Raw genomic sequence first — 27,402 nt, 5'->3', positions numbered from 1 at the left:
TCAAATTATTACTTTGGTTAAGATTTCATGGTATTTCAGGCTGTTACTGTCATCACGGTGATTCAGGATTTTGGCACATGGAAATGAGGTGATACAGTATTTCCCACCTACTTTTTTTTCTGTCTGCTCCTGAAAATAACCTGTGAAAAGCGAAGCCGGTTTGGTTTGTTTGCCAAGAGTAAATGCAAAGGCATTTTGAGGTACTTGAACAAACAAACACAAACAGCCTGTTTCTCCTGTTGAGAGGCCACTTTCAAAGGGCTCTTCCCCTGCTCCCACAGAAGGCTGGAAGAATTCCAGACACCAGGATACAGCTTGCCCTTGAGGAGACATGTGGGATTTCTGGCTGTTCTTCAGGGTCCTTACTACACCATTTCAGAACACACACTGGCTAACAGAAACCTGTTCGAATGAGAATACTGTGTGACGCCAACTTATCATCTTAACTCCTTCCCTAACTCTGTTATGTCTTATGTGAAGGGCCTGAGGAGCTGTTTAATGCCACGCTGCCAATAAAGAACATACGCCCCAGACTAAAGGTGCAGTTTCCTGGCCAAACCCAGCTGCGGTTGCACAGACTGAAGGCAGGTTTTCATGGACATCTCAGAAGCACAGGAAATAAGGCTGAGATGCCCGGGGGCACCATCTCCACCACTCCCTGCCTATTGCCAGGAGTGACCATTGCAAGTCATTCATGGAAAATGCTTGTCTAACTTGTCTCCCCGCCAAAGAAGACATTGGGCCCATTGTGGCAACTATCCTGAAGATAAGAAAAGCTCCAGTGACATGCGACTGTAATTTCAAGAATATTGTTCATTTTCACCACAGGAGAAGAATTTATCTAAAATAGTTATTTAAAAAATATTATTGTTATATTCCCCTCTCCTTCCTTGGGAAGCCATAAGGTCTTTGAAGGATTAGTGCGACAGAGTCTTTTGCCATCTCCCTCTGCCAAAAAAGGCGAGAAAAGTAAGCAAGATGAGCTATACCTTATTAAAATAGGTTTGGACTGCTAATCTAATTGGAAAGGTAAATTACATTCAAAGAGGTAATAACAAAGGGGGTTATTGACCCATTTCCTTGACATTTGCTTGTTCTGTTGTAATGGCTATTATGTAAAGCCAAACATGTATTATTTTCTTTGAGCGCATTCTTCTGATAGCACTTTATCACTAGTGGAGGACAGAACATGCAAACATGGTCTTACAAAACCATCAAAATCAATAGATGCAAACGCTGGTGCCTGCACCACCAGTAAGTTCCTCACTATGGAAGGAAAGATAAGGAAGAGGTTGCCTTGCCGACAGACCCAGATGGAGTTACCAAGAGGTCCTACAGATATTTGCTATCTTTTTCCTCGGGCTTTAACCCATAATCACTTTATAGCCATAATCACTTTTTACTCTCTAGGCTGTCAGTCCACAGCAGCATAAAACAGGCACTTAATCCAGTGACACATTGTCAGCCACTGCTTACTTTTAAAATATTTAACTTCTGTAGGCTACCCAGTAACTCACTGGGTGTTGCCAAGGACCTGAGAAGGCTTTTAATTCTTCAGCAGGTATGTGAAACTGAACTCCTTCCAAGAGGTCACATTTTTCAGGTAATCTAGAACATGCTCAGGTATTGTAAATGCTTTTGTCAGATATTTGACCTTGAAATTTGACCTTGAAAATCATCCGGCGATATAAGAACCTACACTATACCGAGTATATATAATGTGTAACGTGAACGTCTTTGCTGGAGGGGTGGTGACAGGGTGTAGATTCGTATCAGCTTTCTGCATGCTGAGACCTGAGATTAAGAGTCTGTTTTGCTCAAACCATCGCACTTTTTCTTCTTCAGTGACACATTTCCATCCTAGTGAGTCACTTAAGTAACTGTCTTAAAAATAAGAACCTGTCTTTCAAAACAGCCCGCACTGGGATAAATTCACATTTTAACAGATCATGAGGCAAAGCTATTTTATCTCCTGGATCACCAAGGTGAGATATGCAAACTCTGTAGAAGCATAGTAGCAGGGTTCCTTAGAGTAGCAGAGTCTTTCTTTGCTTCACTTAGGTATGCCATTTACATTCTGCTTCCTGTTTACAGTCTTTTATGTTCATTTATGGAAAACAGTAGGACTACATAAAAATGTTTCAAAAGTAGGTGGTGCTCTCTCACCACCTTGTCACCCTGCTGGTGGTAAATGTGAGCAGAACAGACTTGGAAGTGCCCAGAAATTATTAGTGACTCAGCTGAGATCTTCACAAGATCTGGGAACTGAGTTCTCAAATGCCTTATGCTTATAGAATGCACTTTGCCTTATACGATCCTAAAGAACACTAATAGCTATTTAAAGAATACAGACCAAATCATGTTAAATCTTACTCAGCTCCACAAACCATATGGAGAGTAAGTTTTCCTGAAGGGCAAGGAGGATTCTTACAAATAAAGCCCAGTTCAGGTGAAGAAGTATTTGCCTGGGAGGATCCTACTTCTCTTCTACAGCACATAGCCACACCCCCATGTCCTGAATTAAGCCTTTTTAAGCTTCACAATTACTTTGTGAAGTAAGGCAGCACAGTGCTTTGTCATGTTTTTAGCCTTGGGCTATGCCAGGTTCAACTCCGGAGACCCTCAGCATGTCACACAGTGACAGCTAAAGGAATACAGTAATATGCTCCAGCTCAGGGCTGGAACAGGTCCAAGCTGGAAAGCTCTGACCAGCAGCAGTGGGAGAGCTGAGGGACACTGCCAGCCCCCAGGGAGCTCCCACAGCAGAGGGATAGGACAAGCAGCTGCTAAAGGGAGCACTCACTACAGGCTCAGGGACCTGCAGGGCAAAGGGAGTTAAGCAGAACGTGCGGACCACAGCCCGCAGCACGGTCTGGACCAGCACCGCTCAGCTCAGCCACAGGCCCACATCTGCAGCACCTTCGGGCAGGCACAGGGCAAGGCACGCAGTGGGCTCTGGAAGGAGAAGGCCCGTGCTGGCAAAGGGATAACAGAGGCTGGAGCACCCTTTCGTTTGATGGTATCAAGCAGAGGCATGCTGGTACCCTGCAGGGAAGGGAAGTGGCACTACCTCTTGGCAAAGGGAAGGCCCTGCTGCACAGAGGTGGGCTCCTCAATGGCTCTAGTCCAAGAACAGCTACAGTATCCCTGAAAATACCTTGGTACCTAAGCAAGTAATTCCTGCCAAGCAATGACACGTGTCCCATCACTTGTCAGGAAGGAAAAAAGAGGAGATCAGGAAGACCAGCGTGGACAGAACCCAGCTGCTGGCCAAGTGAAATGGGCAAAGACAAAGCTGGTCAAGCCCCATCTACGGACAGTCCCCAAGAATGAGGGAGCAGCCCAGCCAGCAAGAGAGTCACTGAGAAACCTGAACCAGTTGCTATTTAGAAGAGACCCAAGGAAGGGTATGTCTGAATCCAAAGCAGAGTGGGATGGAAATGGTACTTCCCCACTCTCTACTTACTCATTTTGTTTTGCTTTGTGTCTCATGGTACCGCGGGCGGTGGCACAGCTCTGCAGCCCAGCCATCACACCTCCTGCAGCCCAGATAAACAAGCATTCAAGATCCTGTTAACTGTTTCACTCGCTGTGCTGGCTGCAATCCAGAGCACAGACATACTTTGCTTGAGATCAGTGTTTCTTAACTGCTGGATCCTGGGAGAAGGCATCAAAGGCAACTCTCAGCTATTAAAAGCAAGCACAGAACTCTCATGTACACTTACACCCTCTGCTTATGCCTTATGCATAAGAAGGCTAAAAAAGCAGTCGTTTCCTGAAACCAGAAAAGGTTTATCCGAGGCCAGGGAGTAGAGGAGTCAATACCTGCACATGTACAGAAGCAGTACTTTAAAACTCCCAACATCTCCTCTCCCAAATATTTGGGTCAAGACTTGTTCTACTGCTGTCTAATTAATGAACTGTTGCTGGTGTTCACAACACACTGAAATGGTCTCATGGAACAGAGCCAAGTACAAATCCACTAACCTCCACATCCTGATGTTAATTTTAGCCCTGCTTGGCAGTAAACTCCATTTAGATAAATTTCCTTTACTAAAGAGATGAGACTGAACTGGCAGTATCCAGGGGGATCGGTAGGGCTCACTGTAAATTGCAGGGCAGTATGGTACTCAGCCATAATACTTGCTGCTTTAAAGACCAGAGCATGAACCCTGGCACTGCCTGTTGCACTCAGGGACACTCGTGAGGCCTGATGTCAGCAGATCGTACCCTCAGCTCAGCCTGCACGTGCTGCTTAAGAGAGGTCACGGATGGTATGTTTTCCTTGGCATTCTCCCTCTTTGCTCAATGCATGAAAGAGAAAGGCTTCCTCTGAAACTGTTGTTGTCATTCCCTTAATAATTCCGTAATCTAGGAAATCTCCCGTTCTCATTCTAGACTGCAAAGAGAGCACACGATTTCCCCTTTGCTGTTCCAAGGGGGATTGCTTTGCATGTGCCACATAACAGCAAAAATATGGCTGTGATAAAAATTAACCCAAATGAAAGATTTGCTATTTTTGAAGCGACAGAGGGATTGACAGAGGGTCAAGTCTCTTACACATGCAATCTCAAGTAAAAGCACACCTGTGCTCTCCGGGCAGGCTGGAAGGCAGCCACGTAGCCTGGCCTCCTGAAGACTGATGCCAAGGGGACCACGGGGGACATTTCACCGGGTTTGTACCCTGGCCCCCCTTCCCATGTCCTCTCCTGTGACTCACATACAGCTACCAACACAGGCTGCATTTCCCACTGCCTTCCTCCCCGCAGGCCCTGCCAGCACAAAGCGGGCTAACGCCCTGCGCAGGCAGGCCCTGCTCCAGCACGCCTGCCCTGCAATCACCAGGTGAGGACCAGCCCCATGGTGACTAAGAGCATACGAGGAAGCACAGGGCTGCCCCGTGCAGGGGCGGTGAGTCCTGGCGTACCGGCCTCGCCACCTAGTCACCGGCAGCCCAGCCTGGCGGGGTTGCGACATACGGCAGGGGTTTCTGTCTGTGAAACTGGCCCAACGTGTGGCTGTGAAGTACGTGCAGCAGGAGCCGTTTTGCACCGTGCAGGGTGCACAGTGGGGCACAGCTCCCAGGGAAGGCAGTGGAGGAATGTGGCCAGGTATTTGAACACTTTATTTCCTGGTTGGTTAGCCACGGTTTAAGTTCCACTGATCCTAGTTATCTGGAGTGACCCAAGACACCACCCACCAAAGAGCCTTAACCCTTTCTGCCACTACACATCCCAAGTTGTTTTGTTTTAAAACAGGGGAGATTCTTTTTGGAGAACACTGGGGAGGGCTCACCCCCATAGGCTACAGGCATGGCTGCAGCCGAGACATCCTGACTCCTGGTGTAGGTATGGGGGGAGACGTGCTTCTGCAGCCTCCTCCTTACTCCTCCTGTAATCTTGTCATGGTAGTGGGGGAGTTGTGCTCATATCCTCAAGCATCTTGCATCAAGGCTAGTGATACTGCAAATGTGGTTTGTGCTGTCAAATGTAGGCTTTTTTATATTGCAGAAGTTATGTGCTCCTGCTTGTCTTCTTCCCAAGCCTGTGAAGCCACTGGCTTGGCACGAGCCAGGGCACAAAAAAGCTGCTCCTAACCATACAGCCATGTCTAACACTCTGATGTATAACGCAGGCAGTAGCTGACTGGGCGTAGGACTGTTCTTGGTTTCATATCCTGTGACGTCTTTCAATATACAGCACGTACCTTCCGGGCCAGCCCGCCCTCCTCAAGGCCTTAAAAAACAAAAAAAAGGCAAACATCAAATTTATATTCTGTGGTTTTCAAAGATTTAAGTATGATGACCCTTTCAGTTATGGCTCATATAGGTCAGGCTCATAGGGGTCAGGCAGGACCACTCAGAGCTACACAAGGGCTCAAGCCCCTTCCACGCCCACATTTCAGTCTGTTCCCTGCCCCTGCTCTACTGCTCCTGCCAACTACCGGACACTACACAGTCTTCATAATGTCCCTAAAGTCACTGCCTCCCAACTTCCCACTTCCTTTCTCCAGTCTGCCACCTTCTTCCCTTTCCAGCAAGCCCTTCATTGGCACTTCCTCTTCTTAAAGAAAATACAGCTTGTGCTGTGCTCAGATGAGACCTGCTTTCTTCCCCCCAACTAACAGATTTTTAACAGCGATTCATTCAACATACCTACGTTAATTTTTCCAACACCTGCCAAGGCCAGTGTTGGCGTTTGCTACGTCTGGGCATCATTCAGGAGCTAATATACCACCAGCTCTACGCCACCACACAGGTCAAGTGAGCGGCCTAGCCAGGATCCCTCTTCTGTATGTTGCCTGAGCACCCTCAGTGTAATTGATTTGGGACACAACCACGGGATTTGAGCTTCCCTGTGAGGCTCCAACACTGCGTTCAGCTTTGCTCTTCCATTAGCAGGCAATGAGTCGAGACCCTGAGGGCCAGTCTGATGTTCCAGCTACGGCATTACAGAAAACAGCAGACTGGACGACACCTTAAGGGATTAGTTAGTCCAGCACCATGCATGAGCCCAGCTCAAGCACTCTGGATCATACTCCACAGGCTTCTGTCTGAGCTCCAAAGCGCGTGACCCTAAAACCTCAAGAAGGGACCGCACAGGCTCCCCCCGCAGATGGCTTCCCTCAGAAAGCCCTTCCCACAAGGTGGCCTAAACCTTTTGCCAACCTCGGCACGGCAGAGCAGGGCGATGACGAGCCCGGCCCCCCTCCCCGTCAGCCCCTTTTCCCTAGGGCGGCCTAGCGCAGGGCGGACCCCAGGCACCAGAGGCCCCTTCCCGCCTCGGTGGCCCTGTGAGACCTGTCCCTCCGCGAGGAGCCAGGGCCACCGGCGGCCGCGCAGCGACGGCGGGGCCCCTCAGGCGCATCACCCCTCCCCCAAAGCGCAGGCGGCCGGGCGCAACGGTTGGCGCCAACCGCCGTCAGGGCGGGCACGGGCACGCGCCCGCCCCCGCGCATGCGCGCAAGGAGCAGCGGCAGCGACACCCATCCCACCTCCCCCGCCCCGCTCCGGGCCCTTTAAGAAGCGCCCGTGGCGTCCTGCGCGTGTCGTGTGCTGACGTGTGATCGCGTGGCGCCTCTCTCCACAGACGCCCCGCCCCCTCCGGCTGCCGCATGCGCACTCACGCCGCAAGCCCCGGTCCCGGCCCCGCCCCGTTGCTCCCCGGCCCGCTGCGCAGGCGCAGCAGTACGGGAAGTACCGCCCTCGCCTGTGCTGGGCGGCGGGGCGTGCGCAGACGGCGCACGCGCGGCGCTCGCGGCGGGCAAATCGGGCGCGCTCCTACGCCGCCGCCCCGCCCTTCTGCGCCGGCGTGCTCCGTCTGCGCGCGCTCCCTCCGACGCGCGCGGGGCGGGCCGCCGTGACGGCACCCGGCGCACGCGCGGTTCCCTTCCCGAGGCCGCGCGGGGGCGGGCGGAAAGGGGCGGGGCGCCGCTTGCCCCGCTCCCCCCCCACCGCCGCCGCGCTGTGAGGGGGGGCCGGGCGCATGCGCAGAGGGCAGGGCGGGTGGGGCCGGGGGCGGGGGCGCGGCGCGCAGGCGCAGTGGCGGCGGAGGGGGAAGTGAGGCGGGCTCGCGCGGCGCCTTTTCCGGCGAGGGCAGCTGCCTGAGGGGAGCGGCGCGGCGCGGCGCGGCCAGCAGCGGAGCCGGCCTCGGCCTCGGCCCCGGCCTCAGCCCCAGCCCGCGGGCGGCCCTGAGGTAACTACCGGCGGCCCCGCTACCTCCGCCTGCGCGGGCCAGGACGCGGAGCCGCCGCCCCTGAGCCGGCCTCCATGAGCTGAGGCGCCGGGGCGGCAGCCAAGGCAAGAGCCGGGCGGAGCCGTTGCCGCCGCCGTCGCCGCCTCAGGCCCGGCCGGCGAGCGGGGCGCGGCGCGGCCGGTCTTCCCGCTCCGCAGCGGCAGGTCTCGGCCTCCGCGGCCGGCCCATGCGGCGCTGAGCCCCGCCTGCCCTTGGCCTGACGCGCCGGGCCGGGCCGGCCCCGCTCCGCTGCGCTCCGGGCCGCCGCCCCGCGCCGGCTGCTCGGCTGCGTCGCCGCTCGTCCCTCATCTCTCCCTTCCCCCCCCTCCCCCCCCCCGCCGGCGCCGGGCCCCTTGGATGCCGCCGAGATGGGCAAGGTGCTGTCCAAGATCTTCGGCAACAAGGAGATGCGGATCCTGATGCTGGGTCTGGACGCGGCCGGTAAAACCACCATCCTGTACAAACTGAAGCTGGGCCAGTCGGTCACCACCATCCCCACCGTGGGCTTCAACGTGGAGACGGTGACTTACAAAAACGTCAAGTTCAACGTGTGGGATGTCGGGGGCCAGGACAAGATCCGTCCCCTCTGGAGGCACTACTACACGGGCACGCAAGGGTTGATCTTTGTGGTGGACTGCGCCGATCGCGACCGCATCGACGAGGCCCGCCAGGAGCTCCACCGCATCATCAACGACAGGGAGATGCGGGACGCCATCATCCTCATCTTCGCCAACAAGCAGGACCTGCCCGATGCCATGAAACCCCATGAAATCCAGGAGAAACTGGGCCTGACCCGAATCAGGGATAGGAATTGGTACGTGCAGCCCTCCTGTGCTACTACAGGGGATGGACTCTACGAAGGGCTGACATGGTTAACATCCAATTATAAATCCTAATGAGAGAATAACTATTTAGTCTACAAAGAATTAAAAAAAAAATAACCCACATGGCTTTCCAGACGAATGATTCTCTACTGAAAAGTAAAACAAAAGCATCCATAGGATTATGATCACCTTTCTCCAGTTACCACCCTTTCGTTCTACACACTGACTGGATTCCTGTTTTAACTCTCCTTGCTTGGCGTTAGGATGCTCTAATCTTCAAACGTGACACGAACACAAGCACTAGATGCTATGGCAGACCTCCAGCAAACAGGGGAAAGACACATTGTAGACTTGCTAAGTAACTTTTTTTTTTCCTCTTGATAGCCTTTAAGATGGTTTGATTATTTTGGGGGATGGTTGGGGGAGGGGTACCATTTTCAGCGTATGCTTTCTGGTTCTACTTTTTTGATTACGTTTTTTTCTTCTATCACTTGCTGTAGATTGCTACTTTTTTGCATCCATGCAGAATATGTTGATAGGTCTACTTCATCTAGTAAACGGAAAACTATTGCTTAAAATCAAACTGCAGTCTGTCTTTTTATATTAAGGACTTTTTTAAAAGTTCTGTTAATCTGTAACTAAATAGTGACTCTCAGTCTGTCTTCATATCTCAGACTAATAATGAAACGAAATCTTGCCTACAGTGGCAGATAGTGAGAATACCATTGTAATATGTTCAAAGTGCATATCAGGCATAATGTTAACTAGGTAATGTAAGAACTGCTTTGAAATGTCAGCTGTGAAGTTCTGAACCATACATCATGCATGAGAAGGGATGCAAGTAAGTTCCCCATACTACATAGCAACCATATAGCAAATACAACATGAATGATGTAGTAGTTCCAGGGTATATACTGTTCAGTTTTTGTCTTGCATTGCAAACTTAATGATGTTTAGCTGCAGTTTTTATTACTTGTGTCAGTCTCCAATTCAACGCAAGATATGTTCCTTCCAAAAAAATGCAGCAATAACGTGTAACCATTGCGACAAGTTTTAATTTAAATCACAAACGTTTAGGCAAAAATCTAGCACTGACTTTACTGTCTTGCGATAAAGAAAAGTTGCTTTCATCTCAAGACACTTGAAGACATCTTTTAAACCTTAAAAGGATTTATTTTCGTTACTTCTGAAATGCATGTATTGGAGAAAGGAGAACCAGAACCCTATTTTTCCATTTTGTAGACTCCCGAATGGGCAAGTTCAGCGCGAAGCTTTAACAGAGCTCAGTAATTCTGACATGTGAATGATTGCCATTTTGAGGAAATCACTTACTGGTTTAGTTCTGCAAGACTAGACTTAACTCATACAAATAGTTGCAGTCTTCGCCATCTGTCTCGGTAGCATGTTGTTGCTGTAGTCCTGTATGAAAGGAACTATGTTGGATGTCTGAAGCCCATTGAGTAACTATTAATGAGAACGGGAGGAGAGAGTGAGAAGACGACTATGAATGTAAACTTCCATAACTAGTTCTTAAAGGGCAAGCAGCTCATTTGCCATGTCACAGTTTTCAGATGTGACTGGCAAAAAAAACCCACCCAAAGCAAGTATTTGTATTAGTATAAAATCTCAATCAAGTATTAATACTGGGTGCAAAAAATGTAAAGCAGCTGGTTCTTATTCAGCCTTAAGGATTAACTTCAGATTTCCTCAAGGAGTTAAAATTCAATTGGGGAATTCTAGGAATGTATGCTACAAAACCAGAAGAAAATGGCTTTCTTTTTTTTTTTCCTTCCTTTTCCAAGGTTATGAGTTTTACATGAAATTGGGGCATTACACTACATTTCTGCAGTGTTTACTCTGCATGCTAAATGCATTGTGTATGGAGCTCTTACCAAAGACATATGGGAAGATAAAAATGCTGAATTCACTTCTGAATTTGTATGCTTTGGACCACTTACAAATTACCTTAGAGCATGGTTCCGAAAGAAGACTTATCTTGATGTGGGTTGCAAATGGGATTGAATGGGTTCTTGATACTAGAAGATAGAGCACTGATTGATTATAAACCTGTGCAAGTTAAAGATAAGAGTCTGGAAAAACAAGCTTCATGTACAGTACAAAAGCTCTTAAATCTCAGTCCTGAAGAAGAGGAGGTGAGGCTTTTCACTTAAGTCTTTTTGCCATTGGAATATCATTGCTCTATTTTCTAGGGTTTTTTTTTTTTTATAAGCGTAAGAATTCTTTTTTCTGTTGATGTAACTTAACAAATAGCGTGGTAGTATAAAGACTAAAAATATAAGAATATGGTTATTGTTTTCTTCTGGAGCATAAATAAAATAGCCAAGCACAAAGTAAATGCCTAAACTGGAAAACTTGAAGGTCTATTAATGGTTCTTGAACTTTCTTAAATCTATTCTCAGTCAAAATGAAAACTTAAATAACTTCATTTTCAGTCTAAGTTGGTTTACTGTTTTTTTTTTCCTCTTCAAATGCTGGGGCAGACTTCTTTGCTAGACTTTGCATTAAGTTGAATTCACAATTTTGTATTTCCTTAGTAACTTTGTTACTTTAGATATTCTGTTTTTGTAGGTGAAAGGAAACTGATTATGCTTCTGTTTTTTTGTTTATGTCTTTTTTTGGGAGAAAAAAGTTACTGAAACATGTGGCAGAGACTTCAAAAATAAAAGGCCATTGCTACTGAACAAAATACAGTTTTCACTTTCAACATGTCCTTTATAGGTTATAGCTGAACCTCACCTTGAACTAGTGGCTATGAGGCAGTAAACATAGCCTGTAGGATAAAGTGGCAATCTGTAAGAAATCCAATGATTTAAAAACTAATCTGAAGTTTAAGTGCATCAATTTGTGTTCATGTGAATTTATGGAGTAAGTTTTGAATGGCGTTAATCGTGTCCGATAAGTGAATGAGTTTGTAGACTGTGATCTCCCTGACTAAAGTAAACAGGAATTTTGTGTTCTCAATATGGCTGTAGTGTTGGTAAAGAACTAATAAGCAGAAAATAAAGCAATTACACAGTGGAGCTCTCCTGGTATGTTACTTATATTTAATTATGAGAGAAACAGAAAGGGGCAAGATGGTACTGGAGTAGTGCATTCTGCTGACATAAAGAGGTCTCTGTTCTATATTTCACAGTTTTGAAAGCCTGTCTGTAATTCTTTTGAGACTTAGATGAGTGACTATTTTTATAAATGGAAAGGATGATGCTTCTTTAATACTCCCACTTTTAATAATCTTCTTTTAGCAAACTTCAGTGTCAAATCTGTAATGACTTTGGTAAAGCTGCCAGCCCCAAGCAACTTGCATGAGGACTTGGAAAAGTCATACAGTGCACGGCAGCTTCTGTGAGAGGGCACACAGGGGCTGTGGCGGAGGAGGACAGGGCCGTGTTTAACAGAAGAAACTAGCTGGTTGGAAAGGGAAGATTTTAGGCTAATGTGGAAAATGCAGCTATGCACAAAAGGGTCGATGACTATGAATAAGGGTGCTTGTGGAGTGACAGATGTGAAGTTGGGACGTTTTTCGGTGCGGTGCCCGAATAGGAAAGGAGTGAGCCAATAAAAGGACTTGGGCAGGTGCAGCAGGGGAATGCATGGGGGGACAGGGCAGGGCGAGGCAGCCCGGGCAGGATGCAGCAGGCTACGGTTTCTCTAACAGCTGCAGTTCCTCACGCTGAAGGGGAGACAAAAACGTTGCAGGAAACACTTAACGGTTTCAGCCCGAAGCTGGGGTGACGGTCTGGTCGCCTTCGAGTAGGGAGTTTGCCGACAGAAGGGATGGACAGATGAGGTTTCGAGGCAACTTCCAGCACCCCCAACCGCAGGTGCAAGGGCAGGCGTTAGTGACTTGGCATTAGTGTCATGTTGTTGCAAAGCTTTAAGGGATTGCCAGAAAACTTTATTCAGCTTCTGGGGAGCACGCCGCGTGTAGGGGTGGACGGTGGTCCTACGGCAGCTGCAATGCTCTGGAAAGCATTTTTATTCTGCAACATTTAGGTTAGGCCTCATCTACTTGAGCGTCAGTTAAGGGTGTGGCTGTGTAAATGAACTTAGCCTGGCTTAATTAAACCACTTCAAGTTTGTAGACAAGGCTGCAGAAGAGTAAACTCATGTCTCTTTCATTGCAGTAGTTAGTCATTTTTCAAAATGTCAGCACTTATCATTTAAAATCAGACCTTTGTTACAGCAGCATGTATGACTGTAGAGCGCCGTTCTTGAATTGCTCCTTTCCATGAGTCACATTTCGGCAGGTTTTTTTTTTTTTTCCCCGTAGTCACAGGGCCACAGGCCTCGTGGACAGGGTTTGGAAAAAATTTGCCTGGCATCTCTGACTGGAAGTTAATCCATGTAATATTCCTCCCAGCGGAATGTTTCTTGATTTCTTTCTTTCTTTTTTTTTTTTTTTTTGAAAAACTTAACTGCATCGTAAAAAGAGCCGGCCACAAGACAGATGATCTGTGGTAGCCGGTCGCTGATGGATCTGAATGTTATTTCCCTCGTTGCTGGGAACTGAAACAGAGGTAACAACAGCCAAGACTGGAGAGCTTGCTCTTGAACATGGAAGCAGCGTTGGAATGGGCACTGTGACTCAGTCTCAACCCTAATGCAAGTTTTTATCTTGGATTCGTTTCTAGTATCTGTCTAGCCGAAGGGCTGAATGTGCAGATTCGGAAATCGCACAGGCTTTGGCGCTTTCTGGAAAAAACTTTCCATTCGCCTTGGGGGAAGTGTAAACTTTCAAGCGCTGCTCTGGAGTTAGCAGCATCTCGATTTACTAAATCTGTTCCTCTTCTGACATCGGAAGCGTGACTCCAGCAGTGACCTCATTCAAGCCTTTAAGTTTCAGAACTACGTTCTGAGCAGATCCTTGCAGTGCTTCAGGCCGAGATGAATTACTTGAACGCCACCATCAATCTCACTTTCAAAATTTGGAGCACCATGAGTAGTAGCATAATTCTAGCCCTGACTTCAGTTTTGGAAGGGTAACATGGATGAGTCAGAGAACCATGGCATTCAAGAGTGATTCCCATTTATTTATTTATTTTTCTCCCTCTCTGTCCCTGTGAACCAATGTGGGCTTATGAACGGCAGCTCTTTATGCATGGTAAACTGGATATGCTCTGTGTAGTCCAGGAAGTAACTTTTCTCTCGCTTAAGAACAGGTATCTCTGGCCTCCTTAAAAAGAAAGGAGGAGGGGAAAGAAGAAAAAAAAAAAAAGTAAAGGTATGAGTCATCCGCCGAGTTCTCCAGCTGCAGCTCTTGCAAAGATCTCATCAGCTCAGGCCTGCGCTTCTCCTGAGGAGAAATGTTTTCTCTTCCAGAGGATACACTTGTTTTCTGTTGTTTACCTTCTGGTTTGATTAGTTACACCTTTTAGACCAGCGCTAGTGAAAAAAACAATCCTTGAGCAGGATTTTAAGTGGTATCTGCTTTGTAAGAGAGAGAGAGGCACACCGATAACTTTTGAAACACGTTCTCTTCTCAGAAGCATTCAGACGAGTACGTGCTCGGGGGGCGCCGCAAAGGAGTCCCGGCTCTGCGCGGGTCCCCGTGTGCCCCAGCTGACCTTCAGCCTCGGTGGAAACTACTCAACCGTCCCCAAATAGCTGGGGGAGAAGGAGGCCGAGGTTTAGAAAGCAAAGTGAACTCTGTGCTCACAGTGTTTCTGCCCGTGCGCACTGAATAAATTCCTCGTTTAAGAATATAATGGCAGTAACGCTGCCTGGTCAGACACAAGCTTCATCCCAAGTTTTCATTCGGGGAGAGCGGGTGGGAAGGAGAGATGAGGTCTTCTCTCTCACCATTGCGGGAGGTCAAAACTTGAGGAAAACAGCGCGGCGAAATGCTGCTTGTCCTACAGACTGCAGATAGGTCGTTAAAAACCGGTATTTGTACGGGTAGGAGAAAGACCTCAAGAGGACTTAGGCCGCTTGGGTCACCTCTCCGCGCTTGGCTGTCGTAGATTGGATCTCAGGCTGTCTCGTCGAGGGAGAGTAGGACAGAAGCGGTGGTTCAGCCGGTGGGTGAGATGGGGGAAGTGTTTTCTCAGGCTAGGGCAGTGACGCCGCGTGCGTGTGTGCGGCGGTGGTGGGGAGGCCGGGGGGGAAGCGGCAGGCAGAGCGCCTCGGGGACCTGCCGGGAGAGCGGCCGCGGCACGGCGAGGAGCGGAAGCGCTCGGTGCCGGCGCTCAGAGCACCAGCAGGGGCGTTTCGAAATGCTCCCGGCGTTCGTTCGAAACGGGTAGTCGAAGAACCAACTCGTTACATAAACGGTGTGGATGAGAGAGGTTTGCAGCGTTCCCGGGTAGCGCTGCAAGGTGTAACCGCCGCCGGGGTCTGCGCGGGGTGTTGACAGCTCCGAACTTGGAAGTAACGTTCGCTTGACATACTTTCTCAGAAGTAGACTTTGCACTTGGGGAACGGGGCGCGGGGGATTGCTTAGCCCTCGTGCTGTTAATATTTGCTATTTTTGCCCTGAGGCGCTCTCTGAATTTTCCTTTCGAAAACTGGCGGATATTGCAAAGCGGGCCCTAACCGCGTGGCCGCTAACGTTCAGCTGCCGCCCATCAGCGTACCGAGGTGTGTGCGTACGGTTATCCTATTAGCTTAACAGCTCTCAGGACGCCCTTTCCCCATGGGGGCTGGATTAGTCTGGAAGCGGCCCAGCTCTCCCGGAAGCTTTTCCTATCGTATCCTCGCGGCTTTCGATCTGCCGCCTTCACGGAAACGAGAGCCGGTGCGAGTCCAGTAGTGCCCGCTCTTCCCTCGGAGGCGGGAGCTTGTGCCTAAACTTGCAAACGAAGCGGGGGTTTGCTTCTGATCCGGCCTGCTCCCCCCCCCCCCCCCCCAGCACGTCTGGCCGTTCAGACGTTCGAATTACAGCGCCTGCGTGGCACAGGTACGTGTAGTTTGCTCCTGAAGGGGGGTTTCAGCCGCAAGGGCCCGCGCGGGACTGGTTCGCAAGTCAGCACCAGAAACAAAAGCGTTCTCTTGAGCGCAAACAGCCCGGGGGGAGCGAGGGGCAGCGGCCGGCCGGCTGCTGGCGGCGCGCTCGACTCCGTCCCGCTGCCAGGTACAAAGGTTTGGGAAGAACTTGCTGACCGCCTGCAGGTCCGGCCGCGCAGACTCGGCCAGGGCCCAGGCGAGAGGCGCTCGGAGCGGCGTTGTGCGAGGCCTTGAACCGCTGCCAGCGATCCGTCCCTGGAGCCTGCTCTGGCTCATCGCTCAACCTTGGACTAGTTAATGAATTCAAAGTCCTCTAGCTCTTCCCTTCAGGCATGGTGGGTACGTGGCCTGGGTTAGCCAGGGTCACCGGAGGCCTCCTGCGCTGGCCCCGGCCCGAGGGCCAGCAGCCCGCGCTCCCCGGCTCCTTCGTGCGAGGAAAGCTTGCAGTTACTATCCCAGGGTCACAGCGCCTGCGTGACTTGTTTGGCTGGTCTCTCATGAAGACACGATCTGCTGCGTTTCGCCCTTGTCTGCCCTCAACGCGACGTGAAGTTAGTTATACTCTCAAACAGAGCACCAACGCTTTCTAGCTTTTGGTTCTGCAGTGGACCTTGTTAAGCGTTTCCTCATGGCGGGCTGCAGCCCCCTGCCTCAGAGTGCCCAGAGCCACAGCAGGGTGGAGGTCGGCAGGGACCGCTGGAGATCACCTAGTCCAAGCCCCTGCTCAAGCAGGGTCGCCTAGAGCACATTGCCCAGGACGGTGTCCAGATGGCATCTGACTGTCTCCAAGGATGGAGATGCCACAGCCTCTCTGGGCATTAAAAAAAAACTACCTGACCATTTTTCCTGCCTGGCGTTGTCCATAGGTTCCCCCCCATACCCAAGATCTCCAGGTCATGGCACGGAAACCATTGCTGTAATGCTGTGTGCGCTTTTGCGCATGGGTCCCTCTTAAGCCTTTTGCGCTGTTGCCCGCATTAGTGTTTCCTGGAGGCGCTACGGCTGTGCAGCGCTGCCGCGGAGCGGGGAGGCATCTGCACAGCCGCTCCTGCCCCTCTTCGGGCACTTCTGCAGCTCCCCGGGCGCTTCCCACCCTTCGGAAGCGCACCGAGTAGTGAAACTGGTTGAGCGCGTTGACGTTAGCGCATCGGCATGGGAGCTGGCTCTGGATTAACTTGCTCAGTTTGGTGTTTCGCACCGTCTCGGCAGACTGCTGCCTGAGTCAGGCGGCGTGACTGTTTCAGGGCTTCAGGAGCCCTGGCGCTTCCCAGCACCGGCGGGGCTTGCTGAACGGCCGTCTCGCCCGCAGAGCTTACTGCTGCCTCCTGGCTCCTTAATGAACCACATGCTGCTTAATGGGACCTGGAGGAGTTCCTGCTTGGGTCTTCCAGTCTGGAGAGCAGGTTTATGGAGAGCAGGCTTACGGCTGAGCTCCTCCCGAGGCCTCCGAAGGCTTTGGATGGGCGGACGTGTTTAACCTCTGCCAGTCCCACTGCAGGCTGCGGCATCAGCGGCGGCTTCGGGCAGTCGTGCCATGGCGGTGCGCGCAGGCACCAACGCCTGCCTCCGTGAATCCCTGCGGCGCCGGCTCGCCCCATCGCTGGCTTGCTCCTTGCCGGCCGGCCGAGGCGGCGAGCCGGGAGGGGAGACCGGCACCTCCGTGAATCCTGGTTTTCTGCTGCCCCTCGGCGTAGGGGAAACGGCGAAAGGGCAGACCCCGTCGTAGCCGGAGCGGGCAGGGGCCGAGCGGGGGGACTTGGGGGGAGCCATTCCCCATTCCCGCGCTGGGCCGACCGGGGGCACCTCGGGCTTTCGGCTAGCGGGACGCGCTGGCAGGGCCACGCACACGGCGTCGCCAGCAGCCCGGGCGACGCAGGGCAGCAAAACCCGGCGCTGGGGAGCGGCGGCACTCGCGCCAGCGAGAAGGCAGCCGTGCGCGGCGCTGCCCGTTACACATTAACGGGAACGAGCCCTGTCGCGCGCTCGGGAGCCGCCGAGGCCGGGGCCGGGGCCGGTCCCCCCCGCGCCAGCTCCAACTCCAGGCAGGGGCGGGCGCAGGAGTTTGTCTGACCCCCCCCCCACCCCGGGGGCCCCCGATTTGGGCGCAGCTCGAAGCGCAGCTCCGCCGGCGCCGGCCGAGCCGCCGGCTCTCCGCGCAGGGCGCATTCCTCGCATTTCACCCTTCCCGGCGTTTTCCCCCAAAAGGCCCCTTTTTTGGCCCGCTGCTCGAGGCCGAGCTCTTTGCGCGGCATGGGGACGGGACGCTGCGCGGGAACGCATGGGCCGGGGGCATCCCGGCGGACGGCTCCGAAGCGGCGACAAGCGCTTCCACCCGAAACCGGCACAAAAACCCATCGCGCCGGGCCCCACCGATAACCCCCGGGAACAAAAGCGCCGGGGCAGCTCCCGGCCTCCGCCAGCGCGTCCTGCCGCCTCCCCGATGCCGGCCCGGCTCGTCCGCGTCCGGCGCCGACTAAGCCCGACGCAGCGCGGCCGACCGGGCGAACAGCCCCGTGCCGGAGCGCGACACGCGAGTCAGCGCCAGCAGCCGGCTCAGCAATCGCTGCCGTTGTTATTTTCCCTCCCCTCTTTTTTTTCCCGTCTAACAAGGCCCGAGTGCCAGCACACCGCGGAGCCGCCGGCCGGGAGGCGCTCGCCGCTCCTGGCCAGCTAAAAATACCAGAAAGGCTTTTTTTTTTTCTTTTTGTTTTTTTTCCCCCCGGCGCCGGAAAGGGCATCGGCGGGGAAAGGCCCAACGCAAAGACGCAGCCAAGCGGGGGCGAAAGAAAGAGCCGGCGCCACCCTCGAGGGCTGCCGGCCCCGTCCGGCGCGGCACCGACGGCCTCGGCTCGCGCCGTTCGGAGCGAGGCGGCGATGCCGGGTGCCCGGCCGCCTCCGCGTGCTCCGGAGCAGCTCTTTGCTTCCCGGCTGCCAAACGTAGCGGCGGCGGAGAGCGTTTTCCTCGTGAGCTCATATCCCGGCCACCCCCCCCCCCGGCCCGGCTGGCGGAGCCGCAGCTCGTCCGCAGGGAGCCATCGGGGAGGAAAAAGCAGGAGCCGTAACGGCATTTCCAGGGCCGGCCCGTCATCGCCCGCTCCCTCCCGGGGCCACCGGCGTTCCCGCGCCAGCCGCCCCCGCGGGCAGAGCGAGACGACGAGCCTCGGCCCGAAGCGCAGGCGCCGCGTGGCCCCGCCGAGCCCGAGGGTTGCGGCGGCGGGGACGAGGAAAGCCGCCGGCAGGTTGGCGCGGCTGCTCGGTGCGACGCAAAATGCCGGTGCGCGCCGGCGCCCGCTGCCGCAAGGCAGCTTCGCCCGGAGCCGGCCGGGACGGGGAGCGTCCTGCCGCCGCGAAACCTGCTTTTCCCGTCCTCGCTAAGCGTCCGCAGGGAGGAGGAGGAGGAGGCAGCAGGGCGCAGCCAGGCAGGGACGTCCCCGGGACGGCGCCGGAATCCCAAACCGCCGGGATTCACGTGATTCGGCCCCAACGGGGACGGGCAGGCAGCAATCGTGCGCTGCCGGGCGCTCGCCCGTGACCTCCCGGGGCGCTGGCACGCAGCAGCCCAGCGCGGCGGGGGCAGCGGCACGCGCCTGCCCTTCTCCGGCTTCGAGCGGGTGATTCAAGCAGCTAGCGGGCGGTTTGCGGTAACCCCTCGTCCGAGCCGCGGGAACCGTCGCGGAGAGCCCGCAGCCGCCGCGGCGTCTGCCCCGCGCAAACGCCCCGCGCGTCCTCAGCCGCTCGCCCCGCTGCCAACGACTCTCCTCCCGTTGCAGACCAGCGGCGCGAGAGCGGAGCCTCAGGAGTAAAAAGCCTTTTCGACTCCGTAACGCCGCAGGCAAAGCATCGGTTTTGAAGAGGGAAAGCCATTTGCCCGCCGGCGAGCCACGCAACGACTTTTCCCAGCCGGTTAGCTGTAAATTACGTTAAAGCATCCCAGCACATCGTTCACGGATCCAAACCAAGCGCGGCCTTCCAGCTGCGCCAGATTTCCCCGGGACGCCCAAGCCGGCGGGGCCGGGGCAGGGCCTCTTTGCTGGGACGGTGCCACCAAATTTTGGCAAGCCCTTCCCCGCATTTACGTGCCAAGGAGCCAACAGCAGGAACGTAGCACCCGACCGAGACGGGGAGAAAGATTTCATTGAAAATAACTGTGCAAGGAGAAGGACACCAAGGACACAAGGTTTGCTTGCTCGCCGCCTTGCCGTGGGCGCAGGCCCCGACGTGGAACAAGGCGCTGGCCCGCGAGAAGGCGGCCGGGCCGGGGCAGAAGCTCGCAGCCGCCGGACCTGCTCCGAAGCTGCAGAGTGAGGTCGGGAGCCGCTGCGTCCCCGCGTGCCCAAGCACCACGTTTCCAAGCCGGGGGAGGCCCCGGCCCGCGTCACCTCTGGGGCTGCCGGCTCCCGCGCTGCCCCGTCCAGGCGGCTGCACCTGCCGTTGGACTTTGGCAGCGGGAGCGAAGGGGACGGGTCAGCTCTGCCCTGCGGTGAGAGCGGGGGCAGCGCTTTGGACCAGCGCGGCCGAGTTTGCACCGGGAGCCGCTCTCGCAAGCGCTTGCTATGCCCTTACTGCCCAGCCCAGGAGAGCTCGAGGGCTTTCAAGCATGCTGTCCGGACAACAGCCTCAGCGCAGCCTTCAGTCCAGAAAATCAAGGCAGATACGAAGGGAGACCCAGCAGGGACGCCGCGGGCGTCACTGAGCGCCAAGGGGAGCCGCAGCGAGCTCAGGCGCGAGCGGTGGCGCAACCAGGGCCCGGCCCCGTGGGGCTGCGGTGCAGCAGCTCTTTTGCAAGAGCAGCCACGCACGAACTCGGGCCGCCCTCGTCCGAGCGGCGGGAGCGACCGCGGCCGAGCTGGGCTCGCCCTTCCCCTGGGCAGGCCCCCGGCTCGGCCGTCCCCAGCGGCTCGGCCGTCCCCAGCTGCGGCTCAGCGCTAATCCCGGGCGGCGGCGGCGGCCTCCCGCGGAGGGGGTCGCGGCAGCCATCTGCTGCGACTCCCCCGGCGCGGCCGGGCGCGCTCCTCCCCGGTCACCGCAGCACAAGGAGCTCAGCTCTCAGCCACTGGCACAATCTTGAGCCCCTTTGCAAAGTCCTTTCCCCCCCTTCACCGCTTAAAACAACCATTTTTATTTCATCTCTCCAGGGAGCAAGAGAGGGGAACAGGCGTCTGCCAGCCACGTGACCGTGCTCTCCGCTCTGCCCTGCTTAACAGCAGTTTCCTCTTCATACAGATCGAGCAGGCACCAAAAGCTGTGCAAGCGCCTGGGCTTTACATCCCCCCTCGCTGGGGGTGGAACCACAGGCACCGAAATAGCGCGAGGGGGTGTGACAGGAACCTCGCTCTCCGCCAAAGGTTCCTCTTACCTAACAGCCACAACTCGAGCGTTACAGAAATGAAGTTAAGGGCACACAACAGCAGTCACCGACTGCACACAAGTTACAGAAAGGCATGATTTCTTCCCGTTTTTAAGGGGGATCAGAGCTCTTATAGAAGGAAGCATGAAAATCACTTGCTGGAGATAAAATACAGTACTTCTGTCCCCATCAAAACTGCTGCTCCACATCCTGCGTTACCCACAGACACACTCGACACCTGTCCCAAGAGATCTGCGAGGAGAGCACCGAGTTTGCGTTTCAGCACGTTATCCCAAACGTCACTGCTGATTCAAGAGACCTCCAGGTCAGAGCAGCTCCACGCTCTCAGAGGATCACAGGCAGCTAAGAGACTGCATCTGCGGGGACGTTTCACCAGAAACTGTTACAGCTCTTACAATATCCTTATAAAGCACCTTTGGATAATTATCCTAGAATAAAAGTTTCCACAAGGGAAGTCATACTGGCATAAACACACCAGTAAATATCTTCCCGAAGGCCAATTTTTAATTAAGGAGCTCTTTTCATAACAAGTTAACAAATAATGTGTGTGGTTACGACAAATTACGTTCTCGCTTTGCCTTGCATTTGCTAATCATTTCTTGTGGCGCTTTGCAAGCCAGGAGAGCGTCTTATGAAGTGCAAAGCTTGCAAGGAACGCTTTGACTGGGTATAAACAGAAAGCCTGAGTTGAGGAAGACAGGTTCAGTAAGTGCCCAGGTGTCCCTAAATAGGACTCTATCCAAGACGAACAGCTGAGATTTTGGGAAAACTCAGCAGTTCCAAGCTTGAATATTCAAGTTTCTGAAGTAGGAACCACTTGTACTGTTTGTTACATGAGTCAAGAGAGGCTTAGGGAGCAGACTATTATAACTCATACTAAGCAGCATCTCTGCCAAAGCAGACCTACTTTCAGAGAGCACGTTCAGGGATGCAGGACGGCACAGCCGGCCACTGCTGCTTCCGTTACAGAGCAGAAGCAGCATTTTCTTTGAAATTAAATCTCAAAGCAATCACGCATAACTACAAGAGGGAGCCTGGTGATGAATACTGATTGGAACAATGAACATGCTCACAAGAACAGTTTAAAGGTGTCAAATCTTAACACTGCAGTTCCTTATACTAAAAAAAAACACAGATGGAATTAAAAGAACAAACAACTTCACACAAGAAGAGCGACCATCTGTTTGTTACATTTGTACAGTACCTACCACCATGAGATCCTGCTCCTAGAACCAGACTCACAGGACGTCTGCAAAGCAGAAACACAGACGCTACAGCCTTAGAAAGTCACCAGCCAAGACCCATTTCAAGTACAAAAGTTTTATTGACTGGGTATCTGGGCCTCTTTGAAGGAGAATTTCAGCCCACCTGAAGAGTTTCCTCCTCAGGAGGAAGAGGTGATGCTGTTGGCTTCCTTTGCGCTTTAGGGCACACAGACTTCTTCGTGGTATCCTTGCATCTGCTTTGTGGGAACTCTTAAGCTGTTTGCTGCTTTGACAAGCAGCTACCCAGCAAAGGTAACCAGAAACAGAAACGCAATGCTGGTCTACATTAAACTCCAGTTCCATTTTTGCCCTCCTCTGTATCAGTGAGGTTGCACTGTAGGTATCAACAGATCACGTTTGTCCTCCATGAAAGGTGCTATGAGTGGATCTAGTCTAAACAGCCCATTTCTTTTAGTACCTCATGCCAAATCCACCATCTAGAAGATGCTCTGTAGATGAGTCACAAACCACACAGTAGACAGTCCCTTTGTGGTGTTATTTTACACTCTCCGTCCTCTCCAGAGCTCTAGCCAGTTGCCAGAGGACAGATCATGTGGTCAAAGATCTCACGACGGAAAATTCTGTGAAGAGATTTTTTTAAAAAGGCACAAATTTTAAATGGCCTGCTTTTTTTTAAACACTGGACCTACCTCCCGTGTAAGCACTATATGCAAAATACCTTCTTCATGCATAACTGTCTGCCCCATCAGTTAACCAAAAAACGACCTAACCAAAACAAGTTGCTGAGTACCTCCTCCGTAGATAGGCTTTGGAAAGAAGGCTGTACAATAGAACACATAGCACTAAAAACCACAGTGGACATATTATTGCTATCACTTTGCCACCTCGAGACTCCAATTTTGAGATCCCATTGCACTACACGGTGCAGAAGCAGAACAGAAAGTCAGCACGTAGCTCAAAGATGTTCCTGCTGAAGACAAAAGATGGCACCTGGCAGCGTACTGCGTTTCGGAACAAGAGAGCTTCTTTGCACAAGTACAGTTCTGGTTTGTAGTTTCACAGGATGCCTAATGTTGTTTCACAGTCAGTTTACAGCTTAAACTGTGGAAGGCTCAAACTATGCCAAGTAAACAGCAACTCTGAATTTCTGGCAAGCTTCTTAAACCAGTTAAATTAACCTACCGTTTGTTTCCTGTGGATATTCATGATATGAATGTCTTCACTCCGATACTCCTCATCATGCTTATCCAGAGGAATTTTTTCCAACTCAAAGTCCCTCTGAAGCAGCTGTTATGAAAGCACAAGCCAAACAATTCAAACGACACTGCCATTTGCAATGAGCACGCATTAAGACATATTCAGTTAAAAAGGTCCCAAAATACACTGCGTGAAGGCTAGAAGCCCTAAGAGGCTGGAACCGCCATGCTCAGCCCCCTTCTGTAAAGGCCTCCGCAAGCATGCAGGCCATTTTTCCCCCTTACATTTACCCTCAATTTGACTAACCCAGGACCAATTCAAAGCTACGGACATCCTGCAGCATTTAAGAACGTCTTAAAGCTTTTGATAAAACATTTTGCTTCCTCAAAGCTCCGAAGCGCTAAACCACACCACAGTGCCTGCTTCTGTTTGCCAGTCTCGTCAAAGGGGGCGGGGGGGAGGGAGGGAGCAAATACATGCTAAGGAACAGAAAGCATCCAGAAACACCCACCCCTATCATATTTACTGTGGGAGCATTAAGTACCTCATCAGAGCTGATCTCAGTCATGGCAACCCTCCTCGCAGTATAGTCCTCACAACAGCTTGTTCTAGGCAAGGCTAATTATCAAAGTGCTTCTATTTTCATGTACAAATCACCCTGGAATTCTGGCCTGTTCCCTTTCCCCTCTTTCCTGGTATTATCTCTTCATATACTCCAGCACTCCCACGAAAGGGCTGCTTTCAGCACACTTCATGGGTGCAGAGTCAAATCCTGCAATGACTGTCAACCCTACAACCTGCAATGCTTTCAGAGGGATTCAGCTACCACCAGGGTTTGGGATTTTTACCTGCCCAGAAGATACAGCTAGTCTATTTAACTGTATCACCTTTTGACACTCTCTCAGCGGAGGGGGAAATTTTCGCAAAAGCAACTATATCATTAACAGAAAGTCTCGGACTCCCGAACCACTTTTGAAAACTTTACCTACATGTTGCCTATGCTTTCAAGAGAACATACGGAAAGAAAAATTTTCACAAAACTGTTTTTTAAAATCTTCCCAACAACCTCCAATAACCTCACGGCAACCACTGCAGAAAGAAAAAGGTAACTTTTTCTGCTACCTCACTTCCTACAAAAATGATTGTCTTGACAGATACTGCCTTGCGCATGGGGGCCCTTTTGCACATCCAGCACATAACCACAAGATACAGAGGCTTTTAGCAACATGCACGCCTGGCTGCCTGGTTCAAAAGCATCAACAGAGGTAAGACTAGGGAAGTAAGAAAGGTTAGTTCTACCCTTTGAGGGAAGGAAAACTCACCAAGCGTCCAGAGAGTCGCTACTGATAAGATACAGAATAACTTCAAGAGTTACCAGTCAGTTTTTCTGTACTATCTGAAAATAAACATGTTTTATTGCTGCAAACTCTGCTTGTGCTGCGAACCGGAATTTGCACACAAATCAGAACTGACATCAAGGTTCAACTGAGCCAATGAAAGTTTTCCCATGTCCAAACTACTATGCTAGTGCTCAGAAGCACACGTTAAGAACACTTACCTCAAAGTATTTTCTTTCTATTTCAGGATTCTTCCCCATAGTCCTTTGTTCATAACAGCATAACACACACGTATCAGGGCCAGTCAGGTCTTTCAGGGTCTTCAGTAATGGTTCTAACGACTGCCCAAAAGAGGTTAAGTATTTGCCACTTAGATCTCAAGTTCATTTTACTGATACCAGTCCTAGAGATACTAGAGAAAGTTTTCACCCAAGAGAGAACTTTCCAGTTTTGCTTCTTGTGCAGTTATTTTTAGTACCTTATCTGGGACAAAAGGCATACAGGGGCAAGCTGGAAAACAGATGAAAAAGTGAAGACTGCGCGGAAAAAAAAGTTTCATGGACTGCCCAAGGAAAACTGAACTAACACCTAAGCTAAAAATCGTTCCACGCTGCTAAAGCAGACATCTCCTTGAGGCACACAAAAATGACTGTACTTCTTGATACTTTTCAAAACCAAGATGTTTTTAACCATTCTTGGAATATAGCTCATACCCAGACCACGGTGTACAGAAACAGGACCAACTTGTAGGGAACCAAAGCAAGGGGCTGGCAAGAGAGCTGAAAAGGCAGTGGGACATGGAGTCCTTCAGGGCACTTCCCTTTTCCAAGGACTGGTGCTGGCTCTTCACGTACATCCTGTGGAGCTACAGCTTCGCAGACGGGGCAGACTATGAAGGCCCCTTGGCTGAAGCGTGACTTCTCTCCCTGCCTTCCCCAAGGAAGGGTGATGAGAGCCCCAACAGGAGAACAGCATGGACATGGCATTGTTATTTAAATTGCCTTCACAGAGGCACAAGACGGTTCACGACTATCGATCACAATTTTTTTTTTCCTTCACATTTCACTCCCAAGGTTAAAAAATAATTAAAAAAAAGCACAGCACTAAGAAATTTTTAAAAATTAAAAAAAAAAAAAAAAAAAGGTCTCTGGTTGCATCTCAAACGGCCTTAAGTCAATTAAAAATATCTTTCTCAGGCTTGTCTGACGTGCTACTCCAAACCATGGGGGCCAGGACGAAAGCGCGGTAGTTGCACGAGCGGGCTCCCCGCACGCACGTCCGGCATCGCACCCCCGCCCTCCCACGCCAGCCTCCTGCTCGGCTTTCGCCCAGTCCTCACGTACCTCCTCGTAGTAAATGCAGTCAGCCATCAGTATGTAATCGGGGGGAGGCTGAAACTCGGTTACGTCTTCGCCCCTGACAAGAAGCACACAACAAAAAAAAAAAAAAAAAAAAGAAGAAGAAGAAGAGGAGGAAACAAGAACTTCAGTAATGCCACGACACAGCCTTTGGAAAGGCCGGGCCCGTAACAAGGAGGAGGACCGCGACCCTCAGGCGGTGCCGCCGTTGCAAGAGGGCTGCTCGCCGCTCCCCTGTGGCGGTTGCGGGGCGCGGGAACGGGAGCCCCGACGGAGCGAAGCGCTAAGCAGCAACATTAAAAGGATCATACAAACCATTTCAGTACCTTGGCTCGGACTGACCCTGTCACAAGGTGCTTGTTGTTCTCGATGTTAACCTTCAGCAGCTCCTGCAGTTCTTCCAGGTCGGTGACCGTCACGTTTGCCCTACAAAATGCCGTTTTTTTTTTTTTTGGGGGGGGGGGGTGTTTTGTCCCTCCCCCCCCCCCCGCGAGCGGCGTCAGTGCAGCCGCGGGCTCCCTCAGGCGAGGCGCCGGCTCCCCCCCAGCCCCCCCCAGCGCGCCGGGCGGGGATTTAAAAGCGAGTTTTCCCCCAAACCACCACATTTAACAAAAAATAAAAAAAAAGGCGCCAAAGAGCGGGGCGGCGGCAGCCCCCTCCCCTCAGAGGGCCGCGGTGAAGCCCCGGCCGGCGCGGGCGGCGCCGCTCACCCCAGCGTGGCCGCCATGATACCGACGGCGCCGGTGCCGGCGCCCAGCTCGAGGACGGCGCGGCGGGCCAGGGCCGGGCCGCCGCCGCTCTCCAGGAACTTGGCGAGCACCAGCGCCGCGTCCCACACCACGCAGCCCACGCCGCCCGCCGCCCGCTGCTCCAGCCGCAGCGCCGGCCCGCCCCGCCGCTCCAGCTCCCGCACGAAGCCCGCCATGGCCGCGGCACTGAGGCGGCGCGGCGCGGCGCCTCCCCTCCCCCCTCCCCCGGCCGGCGGCCGGGAAATGGCGGTTGGCTGCGTGAGGCGCCGCGCGTTGCGCGAACCGCGCCGATTTAACCGCGCCTGTCGGGCGCTTAGCCTCCTAAAAGTCGTTTTGCCCGTGTGAAGCCGGCTTCCCTCGGCGTTGCCCGCCACGAGAGGCGGGGGCAAAGCAGCCCGGGCAGTAGCGGGCGCCAGCGGCTCGTCCGTTTTGACCGCCCTGCCCTGTCAGTGAAGGTGCGCTCCGAGCTGCGCTTGCTCCAAAGGGAAAACGTACGTTTTCCTGTCTGTCGGCAGCGCGGGAGCGGGACGTAAAGCGGCCACGTTAACCGGGCGTGTTGTTGCCGGCGAGAAAACGGCCGGCCGTTACCCGTCTGGCAGCTTAAACATCTCGTGCGCCTCCTCGGCAAAAGTCAGACTTCCCTCAAG

At 52.8% G+C, this 27,402-nt stretch overlaps 2 protein-coding genes across 3 annotated transcripts; one reads left to right on the top strand and one right to left on the bottom strand.

Moving 5' to 3' along the window:
• The first annotated feature begins 7,917 nt into the window (after positions 1 to 7,917).
• Positions 7,918 to 11,598, top strand: ARF6 (ARF GTPase 6). Its single transcript, XM_009676777.2, has one exon. It carries the CDS (start codon positions 8,102 to 8,104, stop codon positions 8,627 to 8,629), a length of 528 nt encoding a protein of 175 aa, XP_009675072.1. The 5' UTR covers positions 7,918 to 8,101; the 3' UTR covers positions 8,630 to 11,598.
• Positions 11,599 to 22,192: 10,594 nt separating this feature from the next.
• VCPKMT (valosin containing protein lysine methyltransferase) lies at positions 22,193 to 27,066 on the bottom strand. 2 transcript variants are annotated; one of them, XR_011141743.1, is made up of 7 exons: positions 26,717 to 27,066; positions 26,322 to 26,432; positions 25,992 to 26,064; positions 24,870 to 24,989; positions 24,634 to 24,707; positions 23,297 to 23,401; positions 22,193 to 22,734 (listed from the first exon to the last, which is right to left on the bottom strand). XR_011141743.1 is itself a non-coding variant. In XM_068947611.1 (6 exons), exons 1-6 carry the CDS (start codon positions 26,929 to 26,931, stop codon positions 22,720 to 22,722), a joined length of 639 nt encoding a protein of 212 aa, XP_068803712.1. In that variant the 5' UTR covers positions 26,932 to 27,043; the 3' UTR covers positions 22,193 to 22,719. The 2 variants fall into 2 exon arrangements, 1 of the variants encoding a protein (XP_068803712.1); XM_068947611.1 differs by lacking the exon at positions 24,634 to 24,707 and having other exon boundaries at positions 26,717 to 27,043.
• Positions 27,067 to 27,402: the final 336 nt, after the last annotated feature.

The sequence above is a fragment of the Struthio camelus genome, chromosome 5 (assembly GCF_040807025.1).
Source record: "Struthio camelus isolate bStrCam1 chromosome 5, bStrCam1.hap1, whole genome shotgun sequence".
In the NCBI taxonomy this organism is placed as follows: Eukaryota; Metazoa; Chordata; class Aves; order Struthioniformes; family Struthionidae; genus Struthio; species Struthio camelus.
The sequence above is the reverse complement of the archived record's forward strand: the minus strand, read 5'-3'. Positions and strand labels throughout refer to the sequence as shown.